Raw genomic sequence first — 27,004 nt, 5'->3', positions numbered from 1 at the left:
TCACGGTGACTCTCGCCAGCCTGTGGTTGCCCGTCCTTCTCTGAAGTGAAGGGTTAAGGTTTGGAACCAGGCTCCGCCTGAGGGATGGAGGGTGTGGGGAAGAGGAGGGTTTCAGGCTAAACCTGCCCTTCCCTCCCCTCCCCCCCTCCACACTTGGTTTTTGTAGGAAAATTGAACAGTGTGAGGTGAGGCAGTGGGCTCAAGGTGACAAGTAGGGCTCAGACTCATAGTGGATTCAGGTGGCACAATGACCAGGAGGTCGTATCGTCATCACTTGTCCCCGGTTTGGATCCAGGCCTTTTCCGAGAGCCCCAGGAGTATGAACCTTGGCTCCAGCCTGGTGTGATCGAAGGCGAGGTGGTCCGACCTCCCGTGGCCTCAGTCTTCATCTGCCAGACAGGGGCCGACCGTGTCCCCCACGCAGGCTGTCTTTGCCACCTGTGTCCTGCCACCACCCTGCCAACCTGCCCGCCCTCTGGCGGAGGAGCCCAGGCGAGCACCGGAGCTCAGTGCGTCTAAAGTATCTTTTAACAACTTGCGTCACAGAGAACACGGCTAGAAACCTGCGCTGTGTAGACTCTGTTGAAATCACATAAAAGAAAATATGTCCCACTAATTACACAGGATGCTTTGCAGCTACAGCCATGACTTACTTTTGATCCATCCAGGATAGGGTGCGTCCTGCCATCATTCCAGGCAGCCCGGGGCCCCTGGGTGTCTTCCCCTGCTGTGTGAGCTGGGCATTAAAGGTAACACTGGACTCGCCTTAAGGTCGAGGGGCTTCCCCTGCTGATCCCACACCTTGAAGAAGATGCTCTTTGAGCGATAAAATACGAGCTTTTCATATCTTTTTACCCTGAAGCACTTTGGTCACTAGATTATTTTCCTTGTGATGTTCACGTGACATGCTGTCAGTCTTTCCTGAAAAAGCAAAAGTCTGAGGTGAATTTTGTGGAGACTGTTGTATTTTACTTAAAAAATAGGACATTGTCTTTTTTTTTTTTTTTTAAGTTTATTTTTGAGAGAGAGAACACAAGTGAGGGAGGGGCAAAAAGAGAGAGGGAGAGAGAATCCCAAGCAGGCTCCACACTCGGCGCAGACAGAGCCCAATGTGGGGCTTGAACTCACAAACTGTGAGATCCTGACCTGAGCCAAAATCAGGAATTGGATGCTTAACCAACTGAGACACCCAGGTGCCCCTGTTTAGTATGTCTTTACCTTAAAATGTCTGCTGGTTAAATCAAATGTCATCTGAAACAGAACATTCAGAGGGAGACAAGTCATTTGGGTGTCGATGCAAAAAAAATTTTAAAAACTGAACTGTGAGAGACGACCGCCGTGAGGCTCTGACCCTCTTCCAAGTGTGGGCGTTTCAGATACTTCACTCCGAGCTCTGCATCCCCTCTGGTCACCCGTTCCCAGGAAGGGCCGTCTCTGGGTCCAAGCACCACGTTCTAGTTCCCACAAGGGAGCAAGAGTTGCCCAATCCCGTCCTCGGCCAGTATCGCACGTGCTGGCTGCTACCTAACCCAGTGAGGAGGTGGGAGAAAGCTCAAAAACAGGTCAGATTTATCCCAGAGAATGAAGACTTCTTTCCCTGCACGAACTCGTCCATGAATGTCACAGCCATTTTGTTTGCAGTGGCACCAAACTGAGAATAAGAATGGGGAGTGTGTGCTTTTTCTCAACGGGTTTGCCTCCAGAACATAGGTGTCGTGAAAACCACCGCTAAACCTAAACCAAAATGGGAAAGGAAAAGACTCATATCAACATCGTCGTCATTGGACACGTAGATTCGGGCAAGTCTACCACTACTGGGCATCTGATCTACAAATGTGGTGGGATCGACAAAAGAACTATCGAAAAATTTGAGAAGGAGGCTGCTGAGATGGGAAAGGGCTCCTTCAAGTATGCCTGGGTCTTGGATAAACTGAAAGCCGAACGTGAACGTGGTATCACCATTGATATCTCCCTGTGGAAATTCGAGACCAGCAAGTACTATGTGACCATCATTGATGCCCCAGGACACAGAGACTTTATCAAAAATATGATTACGGGCACATCTCAGGCTGACTGTGCTGTCCTGATCGTTGCTGCTGGTGTTGGCGAATTTGAAGCAGGTATCTCTAAGAATGGGAAGACCCGTGAGCATGCCCTTCTGGCTTACACACTGGGTGTAAAACAACTTATTGTCGGTGTTAACAAAATGGATTCCACTGAGCCACCCTACAGCCAGAAGAGATACGAGGAAATCGTTAAGGAAGTCAGCACCTACATTAAGAAAATTGGCTGCAACCCCGACACCGTAGCATTTGTGCCAGTTTCTGGTTGGAATGGTGACAACATGCTGGAGCCGAGTGCTAATATGCCTGGGTTCAAGGGATGGAAAGTCACCCGTAAAGATGGCAATGCCAGTGGAACCGCACTGCTTGAAGCTCTGGATTGCATTCTGCCACCTACTCGTCCAACTGACAAGCCCTTGCGTCTGCCCCTCCAGGATGTCTACAAAATTGGTGGTATTGGTACTGTCCCTGTGGGTCGAGTGGAGACCGGTGTTCTTAAGCCAGGCATGGTGGTCACTTTTGCTCCAGTCAGTGTTACAACTGAAGTAAAGTCTGTTGAAATGCACCATGAAGCTTTGAGTGAGGCTCTGCCTGGGGACAACGTGGGCTTCAATGTCAAGAACGTATCTGTCAAAGATGTTCGTCGTGGCAGTGTGGCTGGTGATAGCAAAAATGACCCACCAATGGAAGCAGCTGGCTTCACAGCTCGGGTGATTATCCTGAACCATCCAGGCCAAATCAGTGCCGGATATGCACCTGTGCTGGACTGTCATACAGCTCACATCGCCTGCAAGTTTGCTGAGCTGAAGGAGAAGATTGACCGTCGTTCTGGAAAAAAGCTGGAAGATGGTCCCAAGTTCTTAAAATCTGGTGATGCTGCCATCGTTGATATGGTTCCTGGCAAGCCCATGTGTGTTGATTGCTTCTCTGACTATCCTCCTCTGGGCCGTTTTGCTGTTCGTGATATGAGACAGACGGTTGCTGTGGGTGTCATCAAAGCAGTGGACGAGAAGGCAGCTGGAGCTGGCAAGGTCACCAAGTCTGCCCAGAAAGCTCAGAAGGCTAAATGAATATTATCCCCAATACCTGCCACCCCAGTCTTAATCAGTGGTGGAAGAATGGTCTCAGAACTGTTTGTGTCAATTGGCCATTTAAGTTTAATAGTAAAAGACTGGTTAATGATTAACAATGCATCGTAAAACCTTCAGAAGGAAAGGAGAATGTTTTGTGGACCACTTGTTTTTTTTGTGTGTGGCAGTTTTAAGTTATTAGTTTTTAAAATCAGTACTTTTTAATGGAAACAACTTGGACCAAAAATCTGTCACAGAATTTTGAGACCCATTAAAACAAAAGTTTAATGAGGAAAAAAAAAAAAAAAGAATGGGGAGTGTGTGATGCATCCGTGCTCGCTTAAGATTGACAGAATGGAGTTAGCCATTGATTGAGTGACTTGGACGAGCCTTGGGTTATGCCGAGTGTGAAAAGCCAATTCAAAGGGATGCCTGCCGAGAGATTGTTACGAAGCGTTTGTGAAATCACGTAATAACGGGGGTGGAGAGCGGGTCGGTGGCCAGGTGTTCGGATTCAGGGTGGAGGTGGGCGTGGCCACAGGGCTGACCCAGGGGTCTGTGGATTGCGGTGCTTCTGGGTGTGCGGAGGCTGGGTTTGCATTTGGACGGCCGCAGCCCCTCTGGTGCCTTTGGGCCGCCCGTGTAGGTGTCGATGGGGCCCTCACCGGGCACATCGGTTACCCCCGATCGCCTTCCTGCATCGGTCCAGCCTGCAGCACCCTGGTAGGGGAGGCAGGTTGGATAGGGGACCGGGGTCTGGGCTGGGTGTGCCTCTCAGGACTGCACCAGGCTCACCCCACACGACCTAACTCTGCAGAAGAGCGTTTGCAAGAGGCTCCGGAGAGCCCTTCGGCTTGAGTGCAGAGGTCACCCCGCCATATCACAGATCCCGGTCCTGTCGGCGCGAGGATGGTGGCTCCCTCGGGGTCCGTTTCCCACAGAAACGGTGCGGCTTATCCTGATGTTCGGGCTCCTGCGAGCGAGAGTCACGTGGAGCCCCTCCCACCAGTGGCGCTCATCAGTGTGGGGTTGAGGTCTTTTTTGAAGACGGACTTTTCAGTTTAATTGCCTTTTCAATACTGAGTCTCAGTAAAATCTGAGGAACACAGTCATCTGGGATTTTTATTTGTTTAAATATAAAATCCATGCTTTCCATGTTTGGCACTTTAGTTTCTTGTCTAAATGTCTTCTGATGAACCGGTTTATAACCTAGCATTTGCCTGGATTGGATTACTGCCTTGGCCCCTCACTGTGGTGGTTGCTGTCAGGTAGGGCTGCCGGCCCCCTGGGTTCCCGTGCCCCTCAGGGTGCTCCCCGCATCCTTTCCTGAAAGGAACCTGTGACAGTTGGGGGTGAGGCTTCCTGTCGGCGCTCCATGTGTTGTTCCCTCCTCCAGCCTTGGGGGGAGACCGGTCCCACCTGAGGGTCCCCATCACTCGGTCAGTCTTCAGCTTACACTTTAAAGAGTGGCAGAGGCAAAAATGCTTTGCTCCAGGTTAGGTATAGAGTAAAACATTCCTGCTTCCTCTCTGGGACACTCTTGAGCGTGATTTTGTAGTGAATTCCGGGTCACCCCAGATGACTAAAAATGTTTTTAATTGCATTTTATTTTGAAGATTTTGACTTCAGCGTTCCAGGATCCATGAAGCTACATAATCTTATCTCTAAGTTGAAAAAGTGGATCAAAATCCTGGAGGCTAAAACCAAGCAGCTTCCAAAGTTCTTCCTCATAGAAGAAAAGTGCCGGTTTTTGAGCAATTTCTCAGCACAGACCGCTGAAGTAGAAATTCCAGGGGAATTTCTGATGCCAAAGCCGACACATTATTACATCAAGATTGCTAGGTAAGTGAGCTGCTCGACTGGCCTCAGGGCAGACCTGGGGCTGCCGTTCTGGTTACTTCTGGCCCCTGAAGTGGGAGAACGAGAGATTGTTCTCGGATCTGAGCCATCAAGCACGGTAGAGGGTTCTGGTCGAACTGATGGGGTAAATGTCTTGCTTGTGTCCCCTTTGTGTTTCTTTTGTTTCTAAAAGTCTCTTTTCTAATTTCCACAGAACTGGACATGATAGAAAGGTTATCGGTCTGTAAAACTTTTAAAGCTTAGTAGTCAAAGCAGAATTGGGCAATTATAAAATTTATTAGTGTGTATACTGTATCTTATTTTAAACGTAGAAGGTGTGGTAACAAATGGTCGTAATCAGACCCGGAGCTCTGCTCTCTCGTGCATCTGGACTTGGATTTCCCAGTCCTCCAAATCTGACTCCCTCTTCCGGCTGCCCACCCTGCTCCTCCTCTTCCGTCCGTAGCCAGGGCGCACGGGAGGGAGATGAGGGCGAGGGTGTGTCCATCCTCACGCCTGCTCCTGGGGCAGCTGCTCCCCATGGCCCCTGTGCCAGACCGTCCTGTCCCCCGGCTCTGTGGCTGGGTGCTCAGAGCCCAGTCAGCTGCCCATCTGGAGCCCCTGAAGTCGGAACCCGGGGCCCGATTGTTTTACGACGACAGCGTCCTCTGCTCTTCCGCCTTTGATTTTCCCTGTGTCACGATGTCTTCCCCCACGTCATAAAATCCCGTCGTACCATTTAAACCTGGTCAGAGTGACCCTCTGTAGCTGCGCGTTCTGTCTTTTTGTGACAATTCCGAGTGCTGTCTTTGTAAAGTTCCCTTTTCTTCTCAAAGAGGATTGGAAGTCGAGCCTCAGGAAGGGGAGTTGGTGTTTCATCGTGTGCTTGTTTGGGCAGGTTTATGCCCAGGGTGGAAATTGTGCAGAAGCACAACACGGCGGCCAGGAGACTGTACATCCGCGGGCACAACGGCAAGATCTACCCGTACCTCGTCATGAACGACGCCTGCCTGACGGAGTCCCGGCGAGAGGAGCGCGTCCTGCAGCTGCTCCGGCTGCTGAACCCCTGTTTGGAGAAGAGAAAGGAAACCACAAAGAGGCACTTATTTTTCACAGGTATGACAGGTGCGCTTTGGGGGCACACAGCCGGTCCCGTTAGCCTTTGCGGATTTTCCCGTGTGCCGTCTGGGGGACTGAGAATGCCCTGAAGCTCACCAGGCAGGGAGGGTTCTGGAATGAGGACCCTGTGCCGTGAAGAAGCCGCTCCCTTCTCACTGCAAGACGGGTGCTCTGATGAGTGTTTGGGAAAGGGGGGTGCCTGCCTGCCTGTGCGCGCTGCTGGTTTCCCTCGCCCGGAACCCGTGCTCTGGGGAAACGTGCACTGGCACCGGGCCTGTCGTGGGCGTGTTAGCAGCGTGTTGTGAGTGTGTTTAAGTGCGGTCTTCAAACGACTCCTGGAACTCACAGTGCACTGCACGGCCCCTGCTGGAGCGAGCCTTCGTGGAGTGAAATGCGGTGCAAGGGAAAGTCAGCAAGGCCTGTGAACGCCACAGAAATCGTGGCCAGGTGGCCACCAGTAGCCTCCGAGTAAGGCCTTTCCATACGTAGTTGTCCTGGGTGGTTCATGAGTGAGCCGTTTCTGTCTGTAACGGGCAGAGATGAGATGCCTGTGATCCTGCTTAGAGAAGAGAACCACGGTCGAAACATTTTAGCATCTAACCTCTGAGGTTGGGAGCCTACTGCAATGCATATTAGCCAGTCCCATAGGGAACTTTCTTCTGATGGCTAAGAATCCAACCCGTTTTGACTTAAAATCTTTCACCCTAAAGTTCACTATCCCCCAAATAAGTCAATTGAGGAACTAGAGTATACAGAAAACTGTATGCATTTTAACATGCACATGATGTGATCTGTAGTGTTGATTACATCTGTGGGTAATAGATGATTCTTTGTCTTTTCCAAAGAAACAACCTCTTGGTCAGCACCAAATGACAGTCCAAATACATGCCCTTGAGTCACTGTGGGATGTCTTTATGGGTTGAAACCATGGAACAAGCCAGTAGCTGTGGTTTGACTGAGCTTAGACCAAATTAAACCTATGTTCGTTAAAAGTCAGAGGCGTGTGTGTGTGTGTGTATTTGGAGGGGGAGGGTGTGTTTGTGTACACGTACCACGCTGACACTCAGGGCAGGCGCAAGCAGTTATTGTGGCCTAGGGACAGGCTGGTGCAGATACTGGGTCATAGCTCCCACTCCCTCCCCACCCCCGCAGCACCAGTGCGGCTGCTGCCGTGACCCTGTGCTGGCACACTTCGTTTGCTATCTTCTGGAAATTACTCAGCTTTCTACAAAATATCTTCAACAAAATGTCTTCAGGGGCACCTGGCTAGCTGAGTCAGTAGGATATATGACTCTCGATCACAGGGTTGTGAGTTCAAGCTCCACGTTGAGCATAGAGCTTGCTTTAAAAAAAAAAAAAAAAAAAAAAAAAAAAAAGTTTTAATAATATTTCCTTGATCTAATATCTTTTTTAACTTTTTTTAAACTTTTTTTTTTAAACATTTGCTCATTTTTAGTATATGTGCTGCCAAAGCGAGCACACATTTGTTCATTTTTGAAAGAGAGAGCACGTGCAAGCCGGAGAGGGGCAGAGAGAAAGGGAGACACAGAACTCAACGCAGGCTCCAGGCTCGCTCCAAGCTGTCAGTGCAGAGCCTGATGCGGGGCTTGAACTCAGGAACTGTGAGATTATGACCTGAGCTGAAGTCGGACACTTAACCGACTGAGCCACCCAGGTACCCCATTGATCTAATATCTTTAAAGTGTTATTTAATCTACCAGCAACCCCATGGGTACATATTGTAGTCCCATTTATAAATGAAGAAACTGAAGTTCATACAAGTCCAGTGACCATTCCCAAGGTCACGTCACTGGGAAAACAGACCTCGGGATGTGAGTGTGGACAGTCTGGCTCCAGGGCAGCCATACCCAACACTTTCTGCTTGAGTGTGGTCATGACGTGGGTTATCCTCGTGTGGGGTGAATTGCTTCATAAAGAGTGCCCATCACTGCCCATACAGCTCCACAAAGTGACTGAGCAGAATGACCAGGTTGGTTCTGGAAACTTATCTGAGGCACAGAAAACGATGTGAGGGATCGTTTTCCTGATTTCCTGAAGACGGGGCCCAGCCATCCCCGACGCCGGAAGACCGCCTGACAAAATCACACTCCTGCCTCGGAGTGAGTGGGAGGATTGATTTCTCCTGACAGGGTGCCGATGCAGGGGGACCTCTGAAGAGCGGACGAGGTTGGCAGTCTCCGATTTTTAAAGATTGCTTTCTAAAGAATTTCCGTTCATCTGTGTCTTAAGCAAAAGAGGCTGGCGGCTCAGGCTCCGTCGCTCAGCAGATTGGGCTTCGTGCCACGTGCTGAGTGGGTACGCGGTGTGGGACTTCCAGCTTTCCCCCGACCCCCGTCCTCTGCTCGTGAAGGGCCGAGTGACCTCCTCCCAAGACGGCCCTGGAGGTGGAGTCGAGTGCTGCCCCCTGGCGTCGTCTCAGTCATTTCCTCCTTTCTCCTCAGTTCCTCGAGTTGTGGCGGTGTCCCCTCAGATGCGCCTCGTGGAGGACAACCCCTCTTCTCTTTCCCTCGTGGAGATCTACAAGCAGCGCTGTGCGAAGAAGGGCATCGAGCACGACAACCCCATCTCCCGCTACTATGACAGACTGGCCACGGTGCAGGCACGCGGGACCCAGGCCAGCCACCAGGTACCGAATCGGGCCGGCCGCGCTCTGTGGCGGGGCTCCCCCGACACGAGCGCTTAGAGGGGTAGCGGGCGGTTGAGAGGGACCTTTCTCCCTCATTGGACTTGTGAGTGGTCAGAATTAGGCGACCATGGCCCCTGATGTGGTGACGTTTGCTGCAGAATAACTTGACGGCAAACTCCTCTGGCAGCCAGACCTGCTCTGAGGGACATGAGGCTGCTTATCCAGTCCGCGTTCACGCTCCTCTGGTTTGCGGCCAGGGCCGGGGTGAACCACGCCCTCTGTGTTGTGTATGCTTTTTTAAATGTGGAAAGTGGCGAGCCCTGAAACGAGTCAGGCCCAGTTGTTTTGGTCGCCTGGTGTGGGAGCACAGTGCCTCCCACAGGAGTCCCAGGCGGCTCTGGCCTCGTCAGGTGGGTGGAGGGCCGTCCCCACCAGCAGATTCCTGCCCTTGCTAGAAAGCAGGGCAGGTGGGGGTCTGGGTGAGGAGGTTTTGTGCGGGATTGTGTGCATCACCAGAAGGTAGCTCTATCTTGGCCTGCTCCCCCAAAGCCACTGTGGTCCTTCCTGTGGCTCCCGAGAGGGCCTCGTGATTTTTAGGAGAGATGCCGCGAAGCTGGAAGCTCTGATCTTGCTTCCATCCTCCCAGGGACTCACTTCAGTTAGCCTGGGACCTGGAAGACTGTTTCTAGGAAGATGGAGCCCACAGGGTGCTTGCCTCACCCGCCTGGGCAGTGCTCAGGGTACAGGCAGGGCCTGAGGTGGTCCGGGCCTCGGGCTCTGTTGCAAGTCTCCTACCTTTGTGCAGGCAAAACGAGTGGAACCTGTCTGTTGATGGGTGTCTGTGGACAGACCTCGTGGCCTCCCTTGGGAATTGGGTGTCAGGGCTTCATCAGGGTGTAGGTGACTGCCTGGTCACTCTGTGGACCAAGGACAGTACTGAGGTGTTTGTGCAAGATGCATGCATTCTATTCTTAAGACTGCATTTATTTGTCTTTGACATTATGGAAACTGGTGACCTCTATCTGCAAATACATATTTACATGAGGTTCCATGTGTTTTACAAACTATTTGTGTGATATTGTTTATTCTGAGAGAGAGCGAGAGAGCACATGTGAGTAGGGGAGGAGGACAGAGAATCCCAAGCAGTCTCTGTGCTGTCAGCACAGAGCCAGACCCAGGGCTTGATCCCAGGAACGATGAGATCATGACCTGAGCCAAAATCAAGTCAGACACTCAACTGACTGAGCCACCCAGGCGCCCCTGAACATTCACCCTTTAAAATGTTCGATTCAGTGTTTCCGGCATATTCACAGAGTTGTGCAGTCATGACCACAATCTGTCTTTAAAACAGTTGAGGGGCGCCTGGGTGGCTCAGTTGGTTAAGCACCTGACTTTTGATTTCGCCTCAGGTCATGATCCCATAGTGGTGAAATTGAACCCTGCTTCGGTATCAGTAGTTTGTTCCTTTCTATTGCTTAATAATAGTCCCTTGTATGACTATATCACATGTAATTGATCCGTTCATCAGTTGGTAGACTTTTGGATTGTTGATACTTTTTGACTTATGGCCCGTGCTAAGGACTGTAAGCATTTGTGTATATATTTTTACACGGACATATGTTTTCATTTCTCTTCGATACGTACCTAGGAGTAGAATTGATTGGTCACGTGGTAAGGTTTATGTCTAACATTACATGAACTCCCAGACTATTTTCCCAGGTGATTGCAGTGTATGAGGGTTCTCTTTTCCCTGCATTCTTGCCTACAGTTATTATCTCTTTTTCTTATCGTCATTCTCATTCATTTTGGTTGATAACAAGTGATGTTGAGCAACTTTTCGTGTGCTAATTGGCTGTTTGCATATTTTCTTTGGGGAAATGTTTATTAAAGCCCTCTGCTTATTTTTAAATTGTATGATTTGTTTTTTTGTTTTTGATGCTGAGAATTCTTTGTATGTTCTGGATGCAAGTGACTTGATACGAGTGGTTTCACTTTATTTCCTGTGTATTGGCTATGTTTTCCTGAGCCTTCATTTATCTCGTTTTTGCTGAAAACTGGACATTTTTAATAATATATGTTAACTCCAGAAATCAGATCCTTTTCCCTAAGGTTTGTTATTGTTGTTGTTTGCTTAGTGACTTTCCTGGACTGATTTGTAAATTCTCTGTTTTTGCCATATGCAGCCATTGAAGTCTCTGCTCATTTAGCTAATGATTTGACAGATTTTCTTAAATGCTTAAATGCTTAAACCAATAAGTCTTCCTTCCGCCTTTTTTGAGGGCCTCTATGGGGGGAGGGGCATGCCTTCCACTTGGCCAAGTAGTTTATGTTCTGCCTTAGCTTCTACTTCCTGTTTGTGCAGATCAAGGTCAACCAGAAGTGGAAGCATTGGGCTTTCTGAGGTTTTTCGTGACCTTCTAGTGACCTTCTAGATTCTCAAGAATATATCGAAGCTTTTCGAAGCCTCCTGTGGTCATCTTACTCCCTCACTCTTCCTCTTGTCTGCCATCATCTTCTGTGCTGCAGCTGGTATCGCTGCCTTGGGCATCTGCAGGGTGACGTGGTCGTCACTGACTGCTTTCAGCAAACACCTGTCGGATAGGGTGCTCCTCGCTGGCTGAACTCGAAGTTCGATCAGACACAAGCCCAATAAATGGGGCTTCCCCCTCCCCCCAGCCCCACCCCCCACCCACAGGAAGCTGCCAGATAAGTCAAATAGTGACACTTCTCTGGAGATGAGGTTTTTGAACGCATTTTGCCCACTCCTGGCTGTTAGGCTGCTGGTTTCTACAGCTGTCATGGTCGCAAAGCCACTGTGGAGCTGGGTAGATGGGAATGGTATAATTAAACTGCCACAAAGATCACTGTCAACAAGATTCAGCCTTTTTTTTCCCTTGAGTAAAAGCTACTCAGATTGTTGTAATAAGCCTTTAATTTCCAGAATTTAAAAAAGTTTTCCAGGGGCGCCTGGATGGCTCAGTCGGTTAAACGTCCGACTTCGGCTCAGGTCATGATCTCACAGTCCGTGAGTTCGAGCCCCGCGTCAGGCTTTGTGCTGACAGCTCAGAGCCTGCTTCGGATTCTGTGTTTCCCTCTCTCTCTGACCCTCCCCCATTCATGCTGTATTCGCTGTGTCTCAAAAATAAATAAACGTTTAAAAAAAAAGAAAGATTAAAAAAGTTTTCCAAGGTATATATAAGGGTTTTTTTTTTTTTAAGTTTCTGATGTTTGCTAATGTTCTCGATGGTCTTTGTGGTTCTTGGTTGCTTAGGGCCTGCATTTTAGTGGCTAGTCAGAGCCCATGGGTAGGACTTAGCCCAGAACAGACCTGTGCCTTTACCATTTGGTCTAACAAGAATGGAATTAACTCGGCAGACTTTTTATTGAGACTGTCTCTGAATCAGTGGTGTTTGAAATAGTGTTGTGAGTCCTCCAGCACAGAATTCACTTTAAAGTGTCGTGTAACACCTGCTCTACTTTGATAGACTAGCTCCTTCAGTTACACACCTTTCGTCTTTAATAGTCTAAGGTGTGAATTGTTGTCATCCGACTATTCTTTTTGTTAACCGGCGTAGCGTTTTCTCTGGTTAGCAGGTTACGGTATTCAGATTTTGCCTAAATTCTTGGCAGGACAGATATCATCATGCTCTTAAGGCTTTTATTCAGATGGCAGTGGTGTTGGTTTGAGCATACGGTGTGGAGCCCTAGAGGGAAATTGACATCCCTGTATTTAGTCAGACAACATCACATACGTATTTCTCAATAGAATTCATTCTGTTGGTGCCAAGTAAGTACAAAACTACAATTGGAGAGTTTTCCTTTTGGGGAAAAAAAAAAACGAGCGAATTGGAGGGAGGTATCATGGGGTGATCTATCCTTGCAGGTCCTCCGAGACATCCTCAAGGAGGTTCAGAGTAACATGGTACCACGCAGCATGCTCAAGGAGTGGGCTCTGCACACGTTCCCCAACGCCACAGACTACTGGACGTTCCGGAAGATGTTCACCATCCAGCTCGCCCTGATTGGCTTTGCAGAGTTCGTCTTGCATTTAAATAGACTCAACCCCGAGATGTTACAGATCGCTCAGGTAAAGGGTGTGAGGAGACGGCGCCTCTCCCCAGACCCCTCTGCTGTGTGGTTTCAGTTCCACAAGTGTCTCCTTCTGGTGTTTAGGACACCGGCAAACTGAACGTGGCCTATTTCCGATTTGATATAAACGACGCGACCGGGGACTTAGATGCCAACCGTCCCGTCCCTTTCCGCCTCACCCCCAACATTTCCGAGTTTCTGACCACCATCGGCGTCTCCGGCCCATTGACAGCCTCCATGATCGCTGTCGCCCGGTGCTTCGCCCAGCCCAACTTCAAGGTAGGCCACGGTGGCTGGTGTGGCGCGCGGCTGGGGTCACTTGTGTGTGCGCGGCCTCACAGCTGCTGGTCTGCCAGTACGGAGGGAGAGTGTTGCGGCTGCACAGTTAAAGCTTCTGCATTTTGGAAAAAGCGTTTCAAGTTTTTGCTGTCTCAACGCACTTACAAAAAGGAGTCAGAAGCCTCTACTGATCATTTTCCCAACTATCACTGTTGCTTGCCGGTTTCGTTTATTCCATTTGGTATCCGTTTTGTGTTTATGTAGATCTTTCTTCTCTAAAAGGGCAGAAATACTGTCTGTAGGGTTGTGCCGCCTTCCTGGCACCGCGGTTATGGGTCCTAGAGGACAGTCGTGGCAGTAGGACATGCCCCGGCCGCAGGCGGGTGAGGGATGGCGCTGCCCTCCTCTCGGCACCGTCCCTGCCCGGCACCGCACCGGCTGCTTCGGCGGCCTCTCCTCAGACTCTCCCAGCGGTTGTCCAGCTGGCGGGCAAGGTGGGCAGCTCAGAGCTCGTGCCGCCGGCAGAAGGCAGACTGGGATTCGAATCCAGTTCCCACTGACTCCAAGCCCGTCTTCACCACTGCAGTTATTCTCTCCTCACGGTTGGGGGCTGAACGCAACTTATTTTTCTTCTAACTTAGGAGACCGGTTGTACCTTTTTTCCCCACAGATGAGCAGTTTGTGTCTAGAGACGCCTGCAGATACCAGTTGCTTTTCCAAAAAATTTGCTCAGGACAGTTGTAAGATTGTCAGCTAAATGCTTAACTGTGAAGACAGACTTTACATCAAACACATCTTGTGCTTTCAGTGCTCGCTTGTCTGTTAGCGAGGAGTGCTTCCTGGAACAGGAGTACGAATAGGAGGAAAAGCAGCCCTGTGGCTCTTCCACGAGTGAGCGGTCTGTGCTGTGACCATCACTTAGCTGGGGCATAAGGCTTGGAACAGGAAGTCCTCACTTAGAAACATTACACTTCTGGAAACATCATAGGGCAGTCCTTACACTGGCATTTACTTTGAAAACCTTAAAAGAGAACAAAGAAGGAAGCACTACCCATTTCTCACGGGCCTGGTACAATGTGGAGTAGCACCGTGCATCGTTCCTTGTGTAGATGGTGCTGGCCAAGATGAGGAGGAGTCGGGCCACCTTCTCCAAACTCTGGACCCAGATTTCTTAACAGCCTAAATGTAGAGGATGCTTTTAAGTTCACTAAAACATAGACCATTTTGTACAGGAGTGTCTTTTAAAAACACATCTGGGAGGCTCTCTTACTATGCCCAGTATATAAACAGGGAAATTGAGACACAGAGGGCTAAGTAAATCGATCAAGGTCACCCAGGCAAGAAGGTGGAGCTGGGGCTAGAACCTGAGTCTGTGCCGTGGCCACGCGGAGGCCCGGGGATGGCCCTCCTTGACGTGAGACACATGTCCTGTGACACCCACTTGATTCCTTCCTGTCTCCACCCAAATGTGATCTTGTCACCAGCCCCACCCCCCGCAAACCCCTCTGAGCCCGCTTACCTGCTGTTTGCACAGTGCCTGTCACCACCGGGCATGTTGAACATTTCTCTGTTAGTACCAGAGCCTCCATAAGGGCAAGGGGTGTTCACTCTAAGCTGCGGTGCTGGGAACGGGACTGCCCAACCAAGCCCCTGTCAGGTGTGCAGGTGCTCATTTAAACGCTCGGCACCAGGAAGCAGCATGACAGCAGCAGGTGCCCCTGGACACATGTGCTCCGGCTTTGCAGAAGACCAGACCAAACCCTGTGCCTTTGGGCCCTCGCTGCTCTAAGTGAGGAGGTGGTTTGTACCCCTGGGGGCCAGCCCCACGCATCCGCCAGGCACACGCCGCGGCCCGGGTGCTGGGGCTGACCGGCCGCGGCGGCTCACTGTGCTCGGGCTCCGTCTCCTTAGGGAGCTGCCCCTCTGGGTCGCTCCTGGTTAATCCAGGATCATCTCGTTCTCTCTTGGCACAGGTGGATGGCATCCTGAAAACCGTGCTTAGGGATGAGATCATTGCTTGGCACAAAAAAACGCAGGAGGACACCTCTTCTCCTCTCTCGGCCGCCGGCCAGCCCGAGAACATGGACAGCCAGCAGCTGGTCTCCCTGGTGCAGAAGGCCGTCACCGCCATCATGACCCGCCTGCACAACTTGGCCCAGTTCGAAGGCGGGGAGAGCAAAGTGAACACCCTGGTGGCCGCCGCAAACAGCCTGGACAACCTGTGCCGCATGGACCCCGCCTGGCACCCGTGGCTGTGAGCGCGCCCGCCCTGCCGCCCAGAATGGGAAGCACGCCCGCCGGCTGCTGGGCCTCCTCTCTGCTTCACCCGCCGTGTTCACGGAGGCCCCGACAGCGCGTGTGCAAACGCGGGTAAATGGAGTTCTAGAGGAGCTGCCTGTTACGGCGGCAGAGCGGAAACGTCTAGGCTTTTAAAATTCCCTTGCAGGAACCAGGACTCTCCGGTCTGGAATTTCTTTGTGAAACCTTTTTTATCGTACTCCTTCCTGCGTGTGAACGTACAGATGGAACTGTAGGAGACAATTCTATATTGTCCGTTTTTAACTCAAAATGACACCTCACAGGAGCCTTGTGCTTTTGTACAGACCTTTGTAACAAGTGTACAGAAAACCCACTTTGCTAGAGAAACAGGAAATTATGAACAAGTCGAGCTGGTTTTTCTCTAAGCACAGACTTTTATGCTGTACGTAACTGGCTCCGGGATCTCCTTGCGCGTTGGATGTGGGTCAGCACGGCCTCGTCACCCTGCGGGGACGCCGTTCCTCACGCGGTGGATTCAGATCCCGCCGGGAGAAAACTGAGCCCCGGGGGCGGCAGGTGAATCTGAGGCTTTTCATCGGCTGGCTCTTCGGACGCCTTCTTGACATTTACTATCATTGTACCAGGAAAAAAACCTTTTCCTTCCTAATTTAAAAAGAAACAGCAAGAAAAGTTTGTCCGTTCACTCCAGTCTGTCATGTTCACATTTTTATAAATATGAGCATTGAGAATGTTCTATCTAAATTTGTACAGTGTGATTTTTTTTTTTTTTTAGAATAAATATTTTATAAAAGGATGTGTCTGCTCTTACATGTATGGAAATGCTTGCTTCCTCTGCCTGAGCGTCCCTCAGCCCCTCGGGGACCGAGCCCCCTGGGCCAACACAGCCGTGCTTCAGGGTGGCTTCCTGGGGATGGACAGACAGGTGACGCCTGGGAGGGGGTCTTGGCTTGGAACTTGGGGGTCTGGACCCACGCTCAGCGTCTTCTGTGATGGCGATGAGGCTGGTCCTGACTCTGACGGTGTGAGACATGTCTGGGAATCTGGTCCCTTTCGGCTTGGTTTCCCCACCTCAGGGCGGCTGCCAAGGGACCTGTGTACACAGGGGGGAGGCGGCCCCACCCCACCAGCGTGGTGTCCTTCCCCCTGTGCATCCTTCATCCTGTGGGTGGGGTGGACGGTGCAGAATGGAGGGGGAGGCAGTTCCTGAGCACACAGTGTAACTCATGTCCGAGGATGAGAAACGGCGAAGCAGGACTGGGGAGGGATGGCAGTTGCTGCTTTAATTGTAAAATGAGGATTCTGAATTTTAAGGACTCACTCCATTGGGAAGCGCTTCGTCTGCTGTGAGGACAGCTTCACCCAAGTCAGAGTCTGGTCAGCAAGACCCCTTCCAGGGCCAGAACTCCAAGCCCTTCCCAGGCATCACCTTTCTTTTACTCCTCGTTGTGCCCCGTTGTCCCCAGGCAAGCACAGAGGGGAAGCCTGCAGCTGATTTCATGCAGTCTCACCACGAAGTCCAGTCCCAGGCATGTAAACCAGTGTGCCGTAAGAAGTGTAGACGATCGTGGGGGCTCCGGTTTGTGTGGGTGGCCGCAGGTGGGGCCGTTATACTGGGCGCTTGTCCTCAGAGGCAGATGGGTCCGTGAGCCCCGAGGGGGTGGCCCTCAGAGGATGGGTTTCCAGCTCAGAGTGGGGAGTAGCCCTTGGAGAGTCGGCCGGGGGGCGTGGTGGCTGCAGACGTGTGTGGATGGTGTTCGGAGAAGGGAAGTTGGTGTACTGAGGGCCCCGGGTTCTGTGCCAGGCTCACGACACCGTGCCCTCCGTGCTGCCCCTGGTTTCTAGGAAAGCCAGCCCTCGAACAGGCAGGAGGGTGTTCCTCAGCAGAGCTCCAGCTGGAAAGATCAGGGACCTGGAGTTGGGAGGCCAGAGCACGGGCTTGTTTATGGGGGCCACATGTGGCGGGTGCCCCTTGTTCTCCAAGCACTATTGCAAGGTAAGTGCTGTTATTAGCCGCTTATTAATTATCGGAAAATAAACATAAAATTCACCATTTTAACCACTTCTGAGTGTCCAGTTCAGGGACATAAAGCACATTCACATTGTCGTGTAACCCCCACCACTGGCGGTCTCCAGAACTTCCTTCGTCTTGCCAAACTGAAACTCTGCACCCATTAAACACTGACCCCCAGCCCCCACCCTTGTACTTTCTGTCTCTGGATGTGTCTAGGAATTTTCTGTAAGTAGAACCACATGGTATTTGTCCCGTGCCCGGCTTCCTTCCCTCAGCATATACATCAAGGTGCTTCTGTGTCATGGCAGGTGTAAGAACTCCCTTTCTAAGGCTGGATGATATCGCGTCGTGTGGATATACCGTGTTTTGTTTGTTCGTCCGTCTACGGACACCTGGATTGCTCCTGTCTTCCGGTTACTGTGAATGACGCTGCCGTGAACGTCGGTGTGCAAATACCTGCGGGACCCCCGGCGTTCGGGTCTTCCAGGACCACCCACAGAAGCGGAGTTGCTGGACCAAACGGTAATTCTGTTTTTAATTTTTTGAACGACTGCCGTATGGTTTTCCGTAGCCGCCGCGCCACTTTAAACCCTCGCCACGGGTTCCGGTTTCTCCCCGTCCTCCTCGACACTTGTTCCTTTGTTGTAATAACCATCCTAGCAGTGTAGAGTGGCGTCCACCTCCTTTGTGGCTTCGGTTTGCATTTCCCTTTGTGACTAGTGACTCTGAGCACCTTTTCACGAGCTTCCTGACCACTTGTGTATCTTCTTTGGAGAAACGTCTCTTCACGTCTTTTGTCCATTTCTTAATTGTGTTGTTTGGGTCTTTTTTTTAAGTTGTAGGAGTTCTTTCTATGTTCTGGATACTGCCCTCCTTTTTTTATACTTATTTTGAGAGAGAGCGTGGGAGTAAGGAAGGGGCAGAGAGAGAGGGAGAGAGCGAATGCCAAGCAGGCTCTGCACGGTCAGCACAGAGCCTGATGTGGGGCTCAGTCCCACAACCATGAGATCACGACCTGAGCTGAAATCAAGAGACTGAACCACCCAGGTGCCGCTGGATACTAACCTCGTATCAGATAGATGATTTACTATTTTCTCCCACTTTGTGGGCTGTCCTTTCATTCTGTTGATAGTGCCCCTTCATGCAGAAGTTTTAAATTTTGATGTAGTCTGATTTATCTGGTTTTCTTTTGTTGCCTGTGCTCTTGGGTGCCATGTTCAAGGAATCATTGCCGAACCTAATGTCGCAAAGCTGCTTTTTCCCCTATGTTTCTCCTAAGATTCTTACAGTTTTATTCTTACATGTAAATCTCTGATCCATTGTGAGTTAATTTTTATATATGGTATAAAGGGTTCATGAGGGTTCAACCTCATTCTTTTGCATGTGGATATCCAGTTTTCCAAGTGCCATTTGTTGAAAGACTGCCTTTTCCCCCATGGAATGCTTGATTTGACCATATAAGAGGGGGCTTTGTTTATGGGTTCTGTGTTCTATTCCATTGGTCTGTATGTCTGGATTGATTGATTGATTGATTGATTAATTGATTATAATCTCGGCACCCAACATGGGGCTCAAACACTTGAGATCAAAAGTCTCATTCTTCCCACTGAGTCAGCTGCGTACCCACTATATATGTCTGTATGTCAACACCAAACTATGATTATTGCTACAGCCTTGTCATATGTTTTGAAATCAGGAAGTGTGAGACCTCCAACATTGTTCTTTTTTAAGGTTGTTTTGGCTAGTTGGGGGGTCCCTGAGGTTCCATATTAATTTTAGGGTAGATTTTTCTGTTTTTGGATTTTTGTAGGAGTTGCTTTGAATCTGTAGATCATTCTGGATGGCAAAGACACCTTAGCAATATTAAGTCTTCTAATCCATGAACCTGAATGCCTTTCCATTTATTTTGTGTCTTCTTCAATTTCTTTCAGTTTATAATTGTATAGTTTTGAGTGTGTGTTTTGTTTTCATGGTTAAGTTTATTCCTATTTTATTCATTTTGATGCTACTACAAATGGAATTGTTTTCTTACTTTTCTCTTCAGGTTGTTCATTGTTGGCCTGTAGAAACACAACTGATTTTTGTGTGTTGACTTTGTATCCTACAGTTTCAGTGAATTCGCTTTTTTAGTTCCAACAGTCTTTTTGTTCGTTTTTATCAGGAAGAAAAGACATTTCTTTTGGCATAAATTTTCTTAGGGGGAAAACCGTTTTAGTTGCCAGACAAACATGGTAAAAAGTCTGAAAAGATAGGTAGCTTTAGTTTAGATGGGGGAGAATAAGCTTGCAAAGGTGATGGGGGCACTTTAGGAGGGGAAACGAGTATTTTGATGGACACTTGGGCCCCTCTGGTGAATGAACCAGCTAACAGGGGCTGGAGGGGAGAAAAGGGTGAAAACCAGGGGGTGACAAACACTAGCTTATGAACGTCTATGAGTTGGTGCTGAAATTTTTGCCCGTCAGTAGAAAAGTGAGAAAAATTAATGCATCAAAGTTGAGGTTTCTTATGGATAATCAACCATAGTCTTTTATCGTGAAAAGTTGTGCTGTTAAAATGTCCTTATGAAATGAAATGCTAGTGTTACAGATAATTGTTACTAATTTTTTGTGTCATCTCTGACAAACTAAAGAATTAATAAATATATACCAGCCTAGGGACGCCTGAGTGGCTCAGTCGGTTGAGCGTCCGATTTCGGCTCAGGTCATGGTCTCATGGTCTGTGAGTTCAAGCCCCACATCGGGCTCTGTGCTGACAGCCTGGAGCCTGCTTCGGATTCTGTGTCTCCCTCTCTCTCTGCCCCTCCCCCGCTCATGCTCTGTCTGTCTGTCTGTCTGTCTCTCTCTCTCTCTCTCTCTGTCAAAAATAAATAAACATTAAAAAAAATTTTAATATATACCAGCCTACTGATTATGGTCAGTATATTTCACTGGTCTATAAAACAGAAGAGTTTGGGAAATATGAGTCTAAACAAGTCATAATTATATAGGATTCTGTATAGTAGTAAGATAGTTCTTATCTTTAGCTTATTTTTAATTACAAAATTGAATGACAAGTCTAAAAAAAAAAAAAATGTGAACCTACGTCGTGCATACATAAAAGATGAAAAATCTTAACACCAAATACAATTCAGGACTATTTTTACTCCTACACTTCATGAATGTAGGGTGACAAAAACTTTTACGTCTTTTAGGATAACATGCATTATTTTTAGTCAATTATTTAGAGTTACTGTACTCATCTCAAATGTATCACAGTCTGCTTCCAGATGATATTATACCACTTCGCTTACATTGCAACCCTACAACAGTAAACTTCTATTTCTCCCCTTCCATTCTCTGTGCTATCGATATTATAATTTTTACTTTTATATACGTTATTAACGTCACAACACGTTATTTTTACACTAGGTCATACTTCCATTCTTATGTATGTATGTACGTTAAGTAATCTCTACACCCAACTGGGGGCTTGAACTCACGACTCCAAGATAGATTCACATGCTCCCGTGACTGAGCCACCAGCCAAGCGCCCCTAGACCATACTTTCTTTTTTTTTCTTTTTTAATTTTTTTTTTAGGGTTTATTTATTTTTGAGAGAGACACAGTGAGAGTGAGGGAGGGGCATAGGGAGAGGGAGACACAGAATCCAAAGCAGGCTCCAGCCTCCGAGCTGCCAGCACAGAGCCCAACGTGGGGCTCGAACTCACAAACCGTGAGATCATGACCCGAGCGAACTCAGGTGCTTAACCGACCGAGCCACCCAGGCACCCCTAGACCGTACTTTGTCAACAGGAGTAGTATTGTTCCCCTGTTAAGGGGGCTGATTTGATAAAAAATACCTAAAAGGCTCCTTAGGAAGATGGTATATATTTGTTTTTTGTTCTAACAATTTTTTGGTATCTATTTTCTTAGGTTTTTCTGTATGTAGGATTATGTTGGGTAGTGTTCTGCAGGGGTCTTTTGGGTATGATGGGTTTAGAGTTTTCATTACTGATCTTCAGTCTGCTTGTTCTGTGTATTATTGGAAGTGGAGTATTGGAAATATCCCACACTTACTGTAGAGCTATTTCTTCCTTTGATTCTGTCAATATTGGCTTCACATGTTTAGGAGCTCCGATATTTGGTGCGTGTATGTTTGTACCTGTTCTGTCTTCTTAGGGAATTGACCTTTTTATCATTATATGCTGCCCTTCTCTGCCTCTGAAATAGTTCCTATCTTAAAGTCTATTTTGTCTGACATCAGTATAGCTACTCCTGCTCTCCTGTCATTGCTGTTGTGTGTGGAATGCCCTTTTTCATCCTTTAACTTTCAAGCCGTGTGTGTCCTTCTATCTAAAGTGAGTCTTGTGGACGGCGTGCAGATGGATCCTGGTTTTTTATCCATTCTGCCAATCTGTCTTATTATCATGGAGTTTAATTCGTTTACATTCCCTTTTGCGCTTGCTTCGGGAGCACATATACTAAAGTTGGAAGGATGCAGAGAAGGTTAGCGTGGCCCCTGTGCAAGGATGATACGTTTACATTCACTTTTTCAAATTAGTTAATTCATCTATTTATTTATTTTGGGGGCGGGACAGAGAGGGAGAGAGAGAGAATCTCAAGCAGGCTTCTCGCTCAGCCCAGAGCCCGGTCTGGGGCTCGATCTCACAACCGTGAGATCATGACCCGAGCCAATGTGAAGAGTCAGACACTGTGGGGTGGCCCAGTTGGTTCGGCGTCTGACTCTTGGTTTCGGCTCAGGTCATGATCTTGCAGTTTCATAAGTTCGAGCCCTGGGTTGAGCTTTGTGCTGGCGGTGTTGAGCCCGCTTGGGATTCTCTCCCTCTCCCTCTCCCTCTCTGCCCCTCTCCCATTCACGTGGTCTCCGTCTCTCTCAAAATAAATAAACAAACTTTAAAAAATTTTTGTAAATGAGTCAGATGATTAACTGAGTCACCCAGGCACCCCTTATTCATTTACATTTAAACTAATTACTGACCAGGGAGGACTTACTCTTGCCATTTTGTTACTTGTTTTCTGTGTCTTAGAGCTTTTCTCCCATTTACCCAGTTACTGCCTTCCTTTGTATTCAGTTGGTTTTTTGTTTGTTTTGTTTTTCTGTGGGGACATTTTAGTTCCTTCTCATTTGCTTTTGTGTATATCCTACAGATATTTTCTTTGTGGTTACCATGGGGATCACACTTAATACCTTAAAATTATTGCAATCTCATTTGAACTGATAGCAACTTCAACCATATACAAAAACTCTACTTTTTTATAGTTCTGCCCTCCATTTGTTGTTGATGTATCAAATCACATCCTTAAACATTGTATATCCACAAACATAGGTTTTACACACTTGGCTTTTAAGTCGTGTAGCAAATTAAAAGTCAAGTTACAAACCGAATCGCCATACTTGCCCATGTATTTAACCATTACTAGAGAACTTTATATGTTTGTATGGCTTTGATTACTGTCTAGCACCCTTTCATTCCAACATGAAGGCCTAAGCTGTTTCTTATAGGACATCTCTAGTGGTGATGAATTCCTCTGGCTTTTATTTATCCGGAAATGTTTTAATTTCTTCCTCATTTTGTGAAGTTTTGCTGGATATAGAAAATTTGGCTGGCAGCTTGTTTGTTTTTGTTTTTGTTTTTCTCTCAGCACTTTAATCATACCACTCTTCCAGTCTCCATGGTTTCTGCTAGGAAGTCTGCTGATCATTTTGTTAGGGATCTCTCATACACGGTGAGCCACCCTTGCTGCTTTAGAAGATTATGTCTTTGGTTTTCAACAGTTTAATTATAATGTGCCCCAGTAGAGGTGTCTTTGGGTTTATCCTCCTTACAGTCCTTGAGCCTCTTGGATTTATACATCCATGTCTGTCCTCAAATTTGGGAAGTTTTCAGCCATTATTTCTTCAAATAATTCTCTCTTTCTCTCTCTCCTCTCCTTCTGGGATTCTCATAGTGCCCATTTTGGCCCCCTTGATGGTATGCTAGACAACGCTTAACGCTTAGCCTTTCTTCACTTTTCTTCATTCTGTTTCTTTCTGCTTCTCTGAGTCAGTGATTTCAAATGACCTGTCTCCCAAGTTCACAGAATCTTTCCTCTGCCTGTTCAAGTCTGCCAGTGAACCCTCTAATGGATTTTTTTCAGTTTACTTACTATATTTTTCAGCTCCAGAATTTCTGTTCATATACTATTCTCCTGATTTCCACTGCTTCTTTGCCCATGTTTCCCTTTAGCTCTTTGAGCATTTTTAAGACAGTTGCTTTATAGTCTTTGTCTTAGAAGCCTATGTTCGTAAGCTAATGCTAAGCCTTTGTCTTATACTGTTTCTTCAAGAACCATTTCTGGGTCTTTGGGTTTTTTTCCTTTATTTGAAGCATGGTTTATTTCTGCCTTGTGATATTTTGTTGAAAATTGGGCATTTGAAACATGTCCCAGTTTTCAGAGACTGGTTCTGTGCAGAGGAAGACTTTTGCTGTTCAGCACAACATGAGGGCTTAAAGGTGTGGGTTTTATCTGGGTGTGCATCATCCCGGGGCCTGTGTGTGTGCCTAATCCTTCCTGGATGCCTGGCTGCTTTTAAATGCCTTAATTTCCCAGAGGTGCCTGGATGGTCAGTCAGTTAGGCATCTGCCTTGATCTCAGCTCAGGTCTTGATCTCAGGGTCATGAGTTCAAGCCCTGCATTGGGTACCATGCTGGACTTTAAACAACGAATGGATCAATCAGTCAGTCAGTCAATGAATGAATCAATGAATCAGCGAATGACTTCATGTTCCTGAGAGTGCCACCCCTGTCTTCTCGAGCCTCAGGTGCCCTATCGTGTTCCTCAATCAGTAACCTTGTGCCGGGTGTCTGCAGACGGTCCTGTTGTGGGTTCCACAGGCCATGCCTGCTGCTGCTTGCTGCTTCCTCTGCTCTGAGATTTGAGCTCTGCTGCTTTTGACTGGGCTCCAAGTTAAGGGACCCAAAGATCAGCCCCTCAGACAACCCTTGACAGGCTGCTTTGCTCTCTGGTTTGTAAAAAAGGGGAACCCAGGACCTGGCTGCCACTTCCCCCAAATCGTGCTGTGCCACACCAGGGAGCACGTGGGGAAAGGGCGCGTGAAAACACCTTGAAATGTTCTATCATTTTGAATGTAGCTTTTTCTTGGCTGGGCATTTGCTTACTTGCTGTAGATTCCCAGAGCTCCCGCAAAGGTATTTCAGCTGGTCTCTGGTTCTTTGTCACATGTCGGGGGGCGGGGGCGGGGGGGGGAACGGGCCTGGAGCTTTCTAATCCTCCATCTTGCTGACGTCACTCTCTAGGCCTTTCATTTAAATTTGTTACTTTTATTTTATTTTTTTATTTTATTTTTTTTTAACATTTATTTATTTTTGAGACAGAGAGAGAGCATGAGCAGGGGAGGGTCAGAGAGAGAGGGAGACACAGAATCCGAAACAGGCTCCGGGCTCCGAGATATCAGCACAGAGCCTGATGCGGGGCTTGAACTCATGGACTGTGAGATCATGACCTGAGCCGAAGTCGGACGTCCAACCGACTGAGCCACCCAGGCGTCCCTAAATTTGTTACTTTTAAATTGAGGTATAATTTACAAAGGTGTAAATTAAAAATTAAAAAAAAAAATTTTAACCATTTATTTATTTTTGAGAGACAGAGGGAGACAGAGCATGAGCGGGGGAGGGGCAGAGAAGGAGGGAGACGCAGAATCCGAAGCAGGCTCCAGGCTCCGAGCTGTCAGCACAGAGCCCAACATGGGGCTCGAACTCACTAACCGTGAGATCGTGATGTGAGCCAAAGTCAGACACTTAACTGACTGAGCCACCCAGGCGCCCCAAGGATTCACATATTTATAATGCACGTTTAGAAATCCTGTCCTGAGAATTCTAGTATTATGACGCTATCATTTGAGCTATTATGGAATCATGTAAGTAACAGTGATAAAACTGAAAGAGGAAAATGGTCAAAATTGCCTTAGAAATTAGTGCTTTATTTATAGATTATTTTAACAGACTTAGTAACAACAAAAATTCTGTATTAATACTACCTTCAAATAGAATGAAGTGGAATCATTTAACTTTTAAGATTCGCATTTGAGTATTCTTCTGTTATTAATCATTATTTTGAGAAAAATTTTATCAAGATTCTAATTTGAACCCCACTATATATACTCTCTGAACTAAAAAAGCAAGGAGGCTAAAAGAGAAAAAAATTCAAAATTACTTGAGTGCAGAGATAAAGCTACCTAGGTAAGGTCCTGGACCGTCCGGTTGCTGCGTTAGAAGGCAAATCACCACCTCGGACCGTGTGGACAGAGGTGGAATCCAGCACCGGATGTAGACATTTCTATCGTCTGTGGAGTATGTGTTGGGCCAGCAAAGACCGCTGGAGGAGAGAATCCCTGGAGGGCAGGATCCTCGTTTTCCTGAACGAAGGGAAGGACGGGTGCTCTTGGTCTCAGTCCCTGGGACCTCTTGTTCCCGGGTGACGCCTGAGTCGGAAGGGAAGTCCAGCATCTCAGCCAGCTGTTGTGGACAGACGAGTGTCTGTGCGTCTGGGCCTGGGTTCAGGAGGATGACGCACTCAGTGGAGGGTCTCTTGTCCAGCGGGCCTGAGCCTGTGGGGGACGTGGTTACACTTGGACCCTGCACCTTTACAACCCCACGTTCCTTCTTATTCCTGAGGAGTCTGGTTCCAGAGGATTCCCTGCTGGGCCTCATGAGCCCCTGCCAGATGCTTTGCCAGAAACATTAGAGACATATGTTAGGCTTTTCATTTCTTCTGAGTAACTTTTGTCTGAAGTCTGCCTCACCTTCTTGTAAATTACTGTGTTTCCCTCATGGGAAATGAGCTGGCCTTGAGAGAGGCCATTGAGGATTTCTGACGCTTCCGGAAGAATTTTGGTCTCTTGACCTGGTTCCAGCTCTTCACATGTGTGTCTGATCTTCTAAATTGCTGCAGAAAGATTCTCCTTTCTCTTTACACAGGGAATTCATTCTTGATTAAATGGTCAGTGGAGATTCATTTCTTCTTGCAGTTTCTGCTGGAACTCCTAACTTTCACTATCTGTGACTTTATTTAGGGAATCATAAAAGAAAATGGAAAGTTTAAAAAAAAATTTTAATGTTTATTTTTGAAAGAGAGAGGGAGAGAGTGTGAGCAGGGGAGGGACAGAGAGAGAAGGAAACACAGAATCTGAAGCAGGCTCCAGGCTCTGAGCTGTCCGCACAGAGCCCGAGGTGGGGCTCAAACCCACCAACCGCGAGAGCATGAGACTAGAGCTGAAGTCCGACGCTTCACCACCCAGGTGCCCCGAAAATGGGAAGTTTTTGGCATCCAGGTTCTATGCCCAGCACAAGCTTTCTTAGGTGATCACGAGTTAATGTAAGTTCTCTGTCTCTAGAATTAGAACCTGGTTCCTCTAGAAGCAGTGATTCGGACTACACCAGCCCCGTCAGGTAAACACCAAGCCCATTTTGAATATTTTTCAAACCCTGGGGACGGGGGATGGGCAAAATGGGCGAAGGGGAGAGCTCGGAGGTACAGGCTCCCGTCTATGGAATGAGTAAGTCACAGGGATGAAAGGCACAGCACAGGGAGTATAGTCAGTGGTGCTG

General features: G+C 48.1%; 2 protein-coding genes and 1 non-coding gene across 3 annotated transcripts in view; all 3 read left to right on the top strand.

Moving 5' to 3' along the window:
• TRRAP (transformation/transcription domain associated protein) overlaps nt 1-16,179 on the top strand; it is a 113,794-nt gene extending 97,615 nt beyond the window's left edge. The window contains 6 exon segments of the mRNA XM_053894082.1: nt 4,750-4,975; nt 5,871-6,088; nt 8,554-8,738; nt 12,622-12,825; nt 12,912-13,106; nt 15,080-16,179. Of these exon segments, the coding sequence (XP_053750057.1) occupies nt 4,750-4,975; nt 5,871-6,088; nt 8,554-8,738; nt 12,622-12,825; nt 12,912-13,106; nt 15,080-15,364 (1,313 nt within the window). The 3' untranslated portion in view covers nt 15,365-16,179.
• Nucleotides 1,672-3,390, top strand: LOC109251222 (elongation factor 1-alpha 1-like). Its single transcript, XM_053894081.1, has one exon. It carries the CDS (start codon nt 1,745-1,747, stop codon nt 3,131-3,133), a length of 1,389 nt encoding a protein of 462 aa, XP_053750056.1. The 5' UTR covers nt 1,672-1,744; the 3' UTR covers nt 3,134-3,390.
• A 5,653-nt stretch (nt 16,180-21,832) lies between the features above and the next one.
• On the top strand, nt 21,833-21,938 carry LOC128774777 (U6 spliceosomal RNA). The gene has a single exon (XR_008419245.1). It is a non-coding gene; the product is annotated as a U6 spliceosomal RNA (small nuclear RNA).
• The last annotated feature ends 5,066 nt before the right edge of the window (nt 21,939-27,004 follow it).

This window comes from Panthera pardus, unplaced genomic scaffold (genome assembly GCF_024362965.1).
Source record: "Panthera pardus isolate Hobbes unplaced genomic scaffold, ASM2436296v1 HiC_scaffold_4, whole genome shotgun sequence".
In the NCBI taxonomy this organism is placed as follows: Eukaryota; Metazoa; Chordata; class Mammalia; order Carnivora; family Felidae; genus Panthera; species Panthera pardus.
Note: the sequence above shows the minus strand (reverse complement) of the source record. Positions and strands in the feature narration are given on the sequence as shown.

Coding starts and splice junctions, on each gene's coding strand:
- LOC109251222 (XM_053894081.1), top strand. CDS start 1,745: ATGGGAAAGGAAAAGACTCATATCAACATCGTCGTCATTGGACACGTA.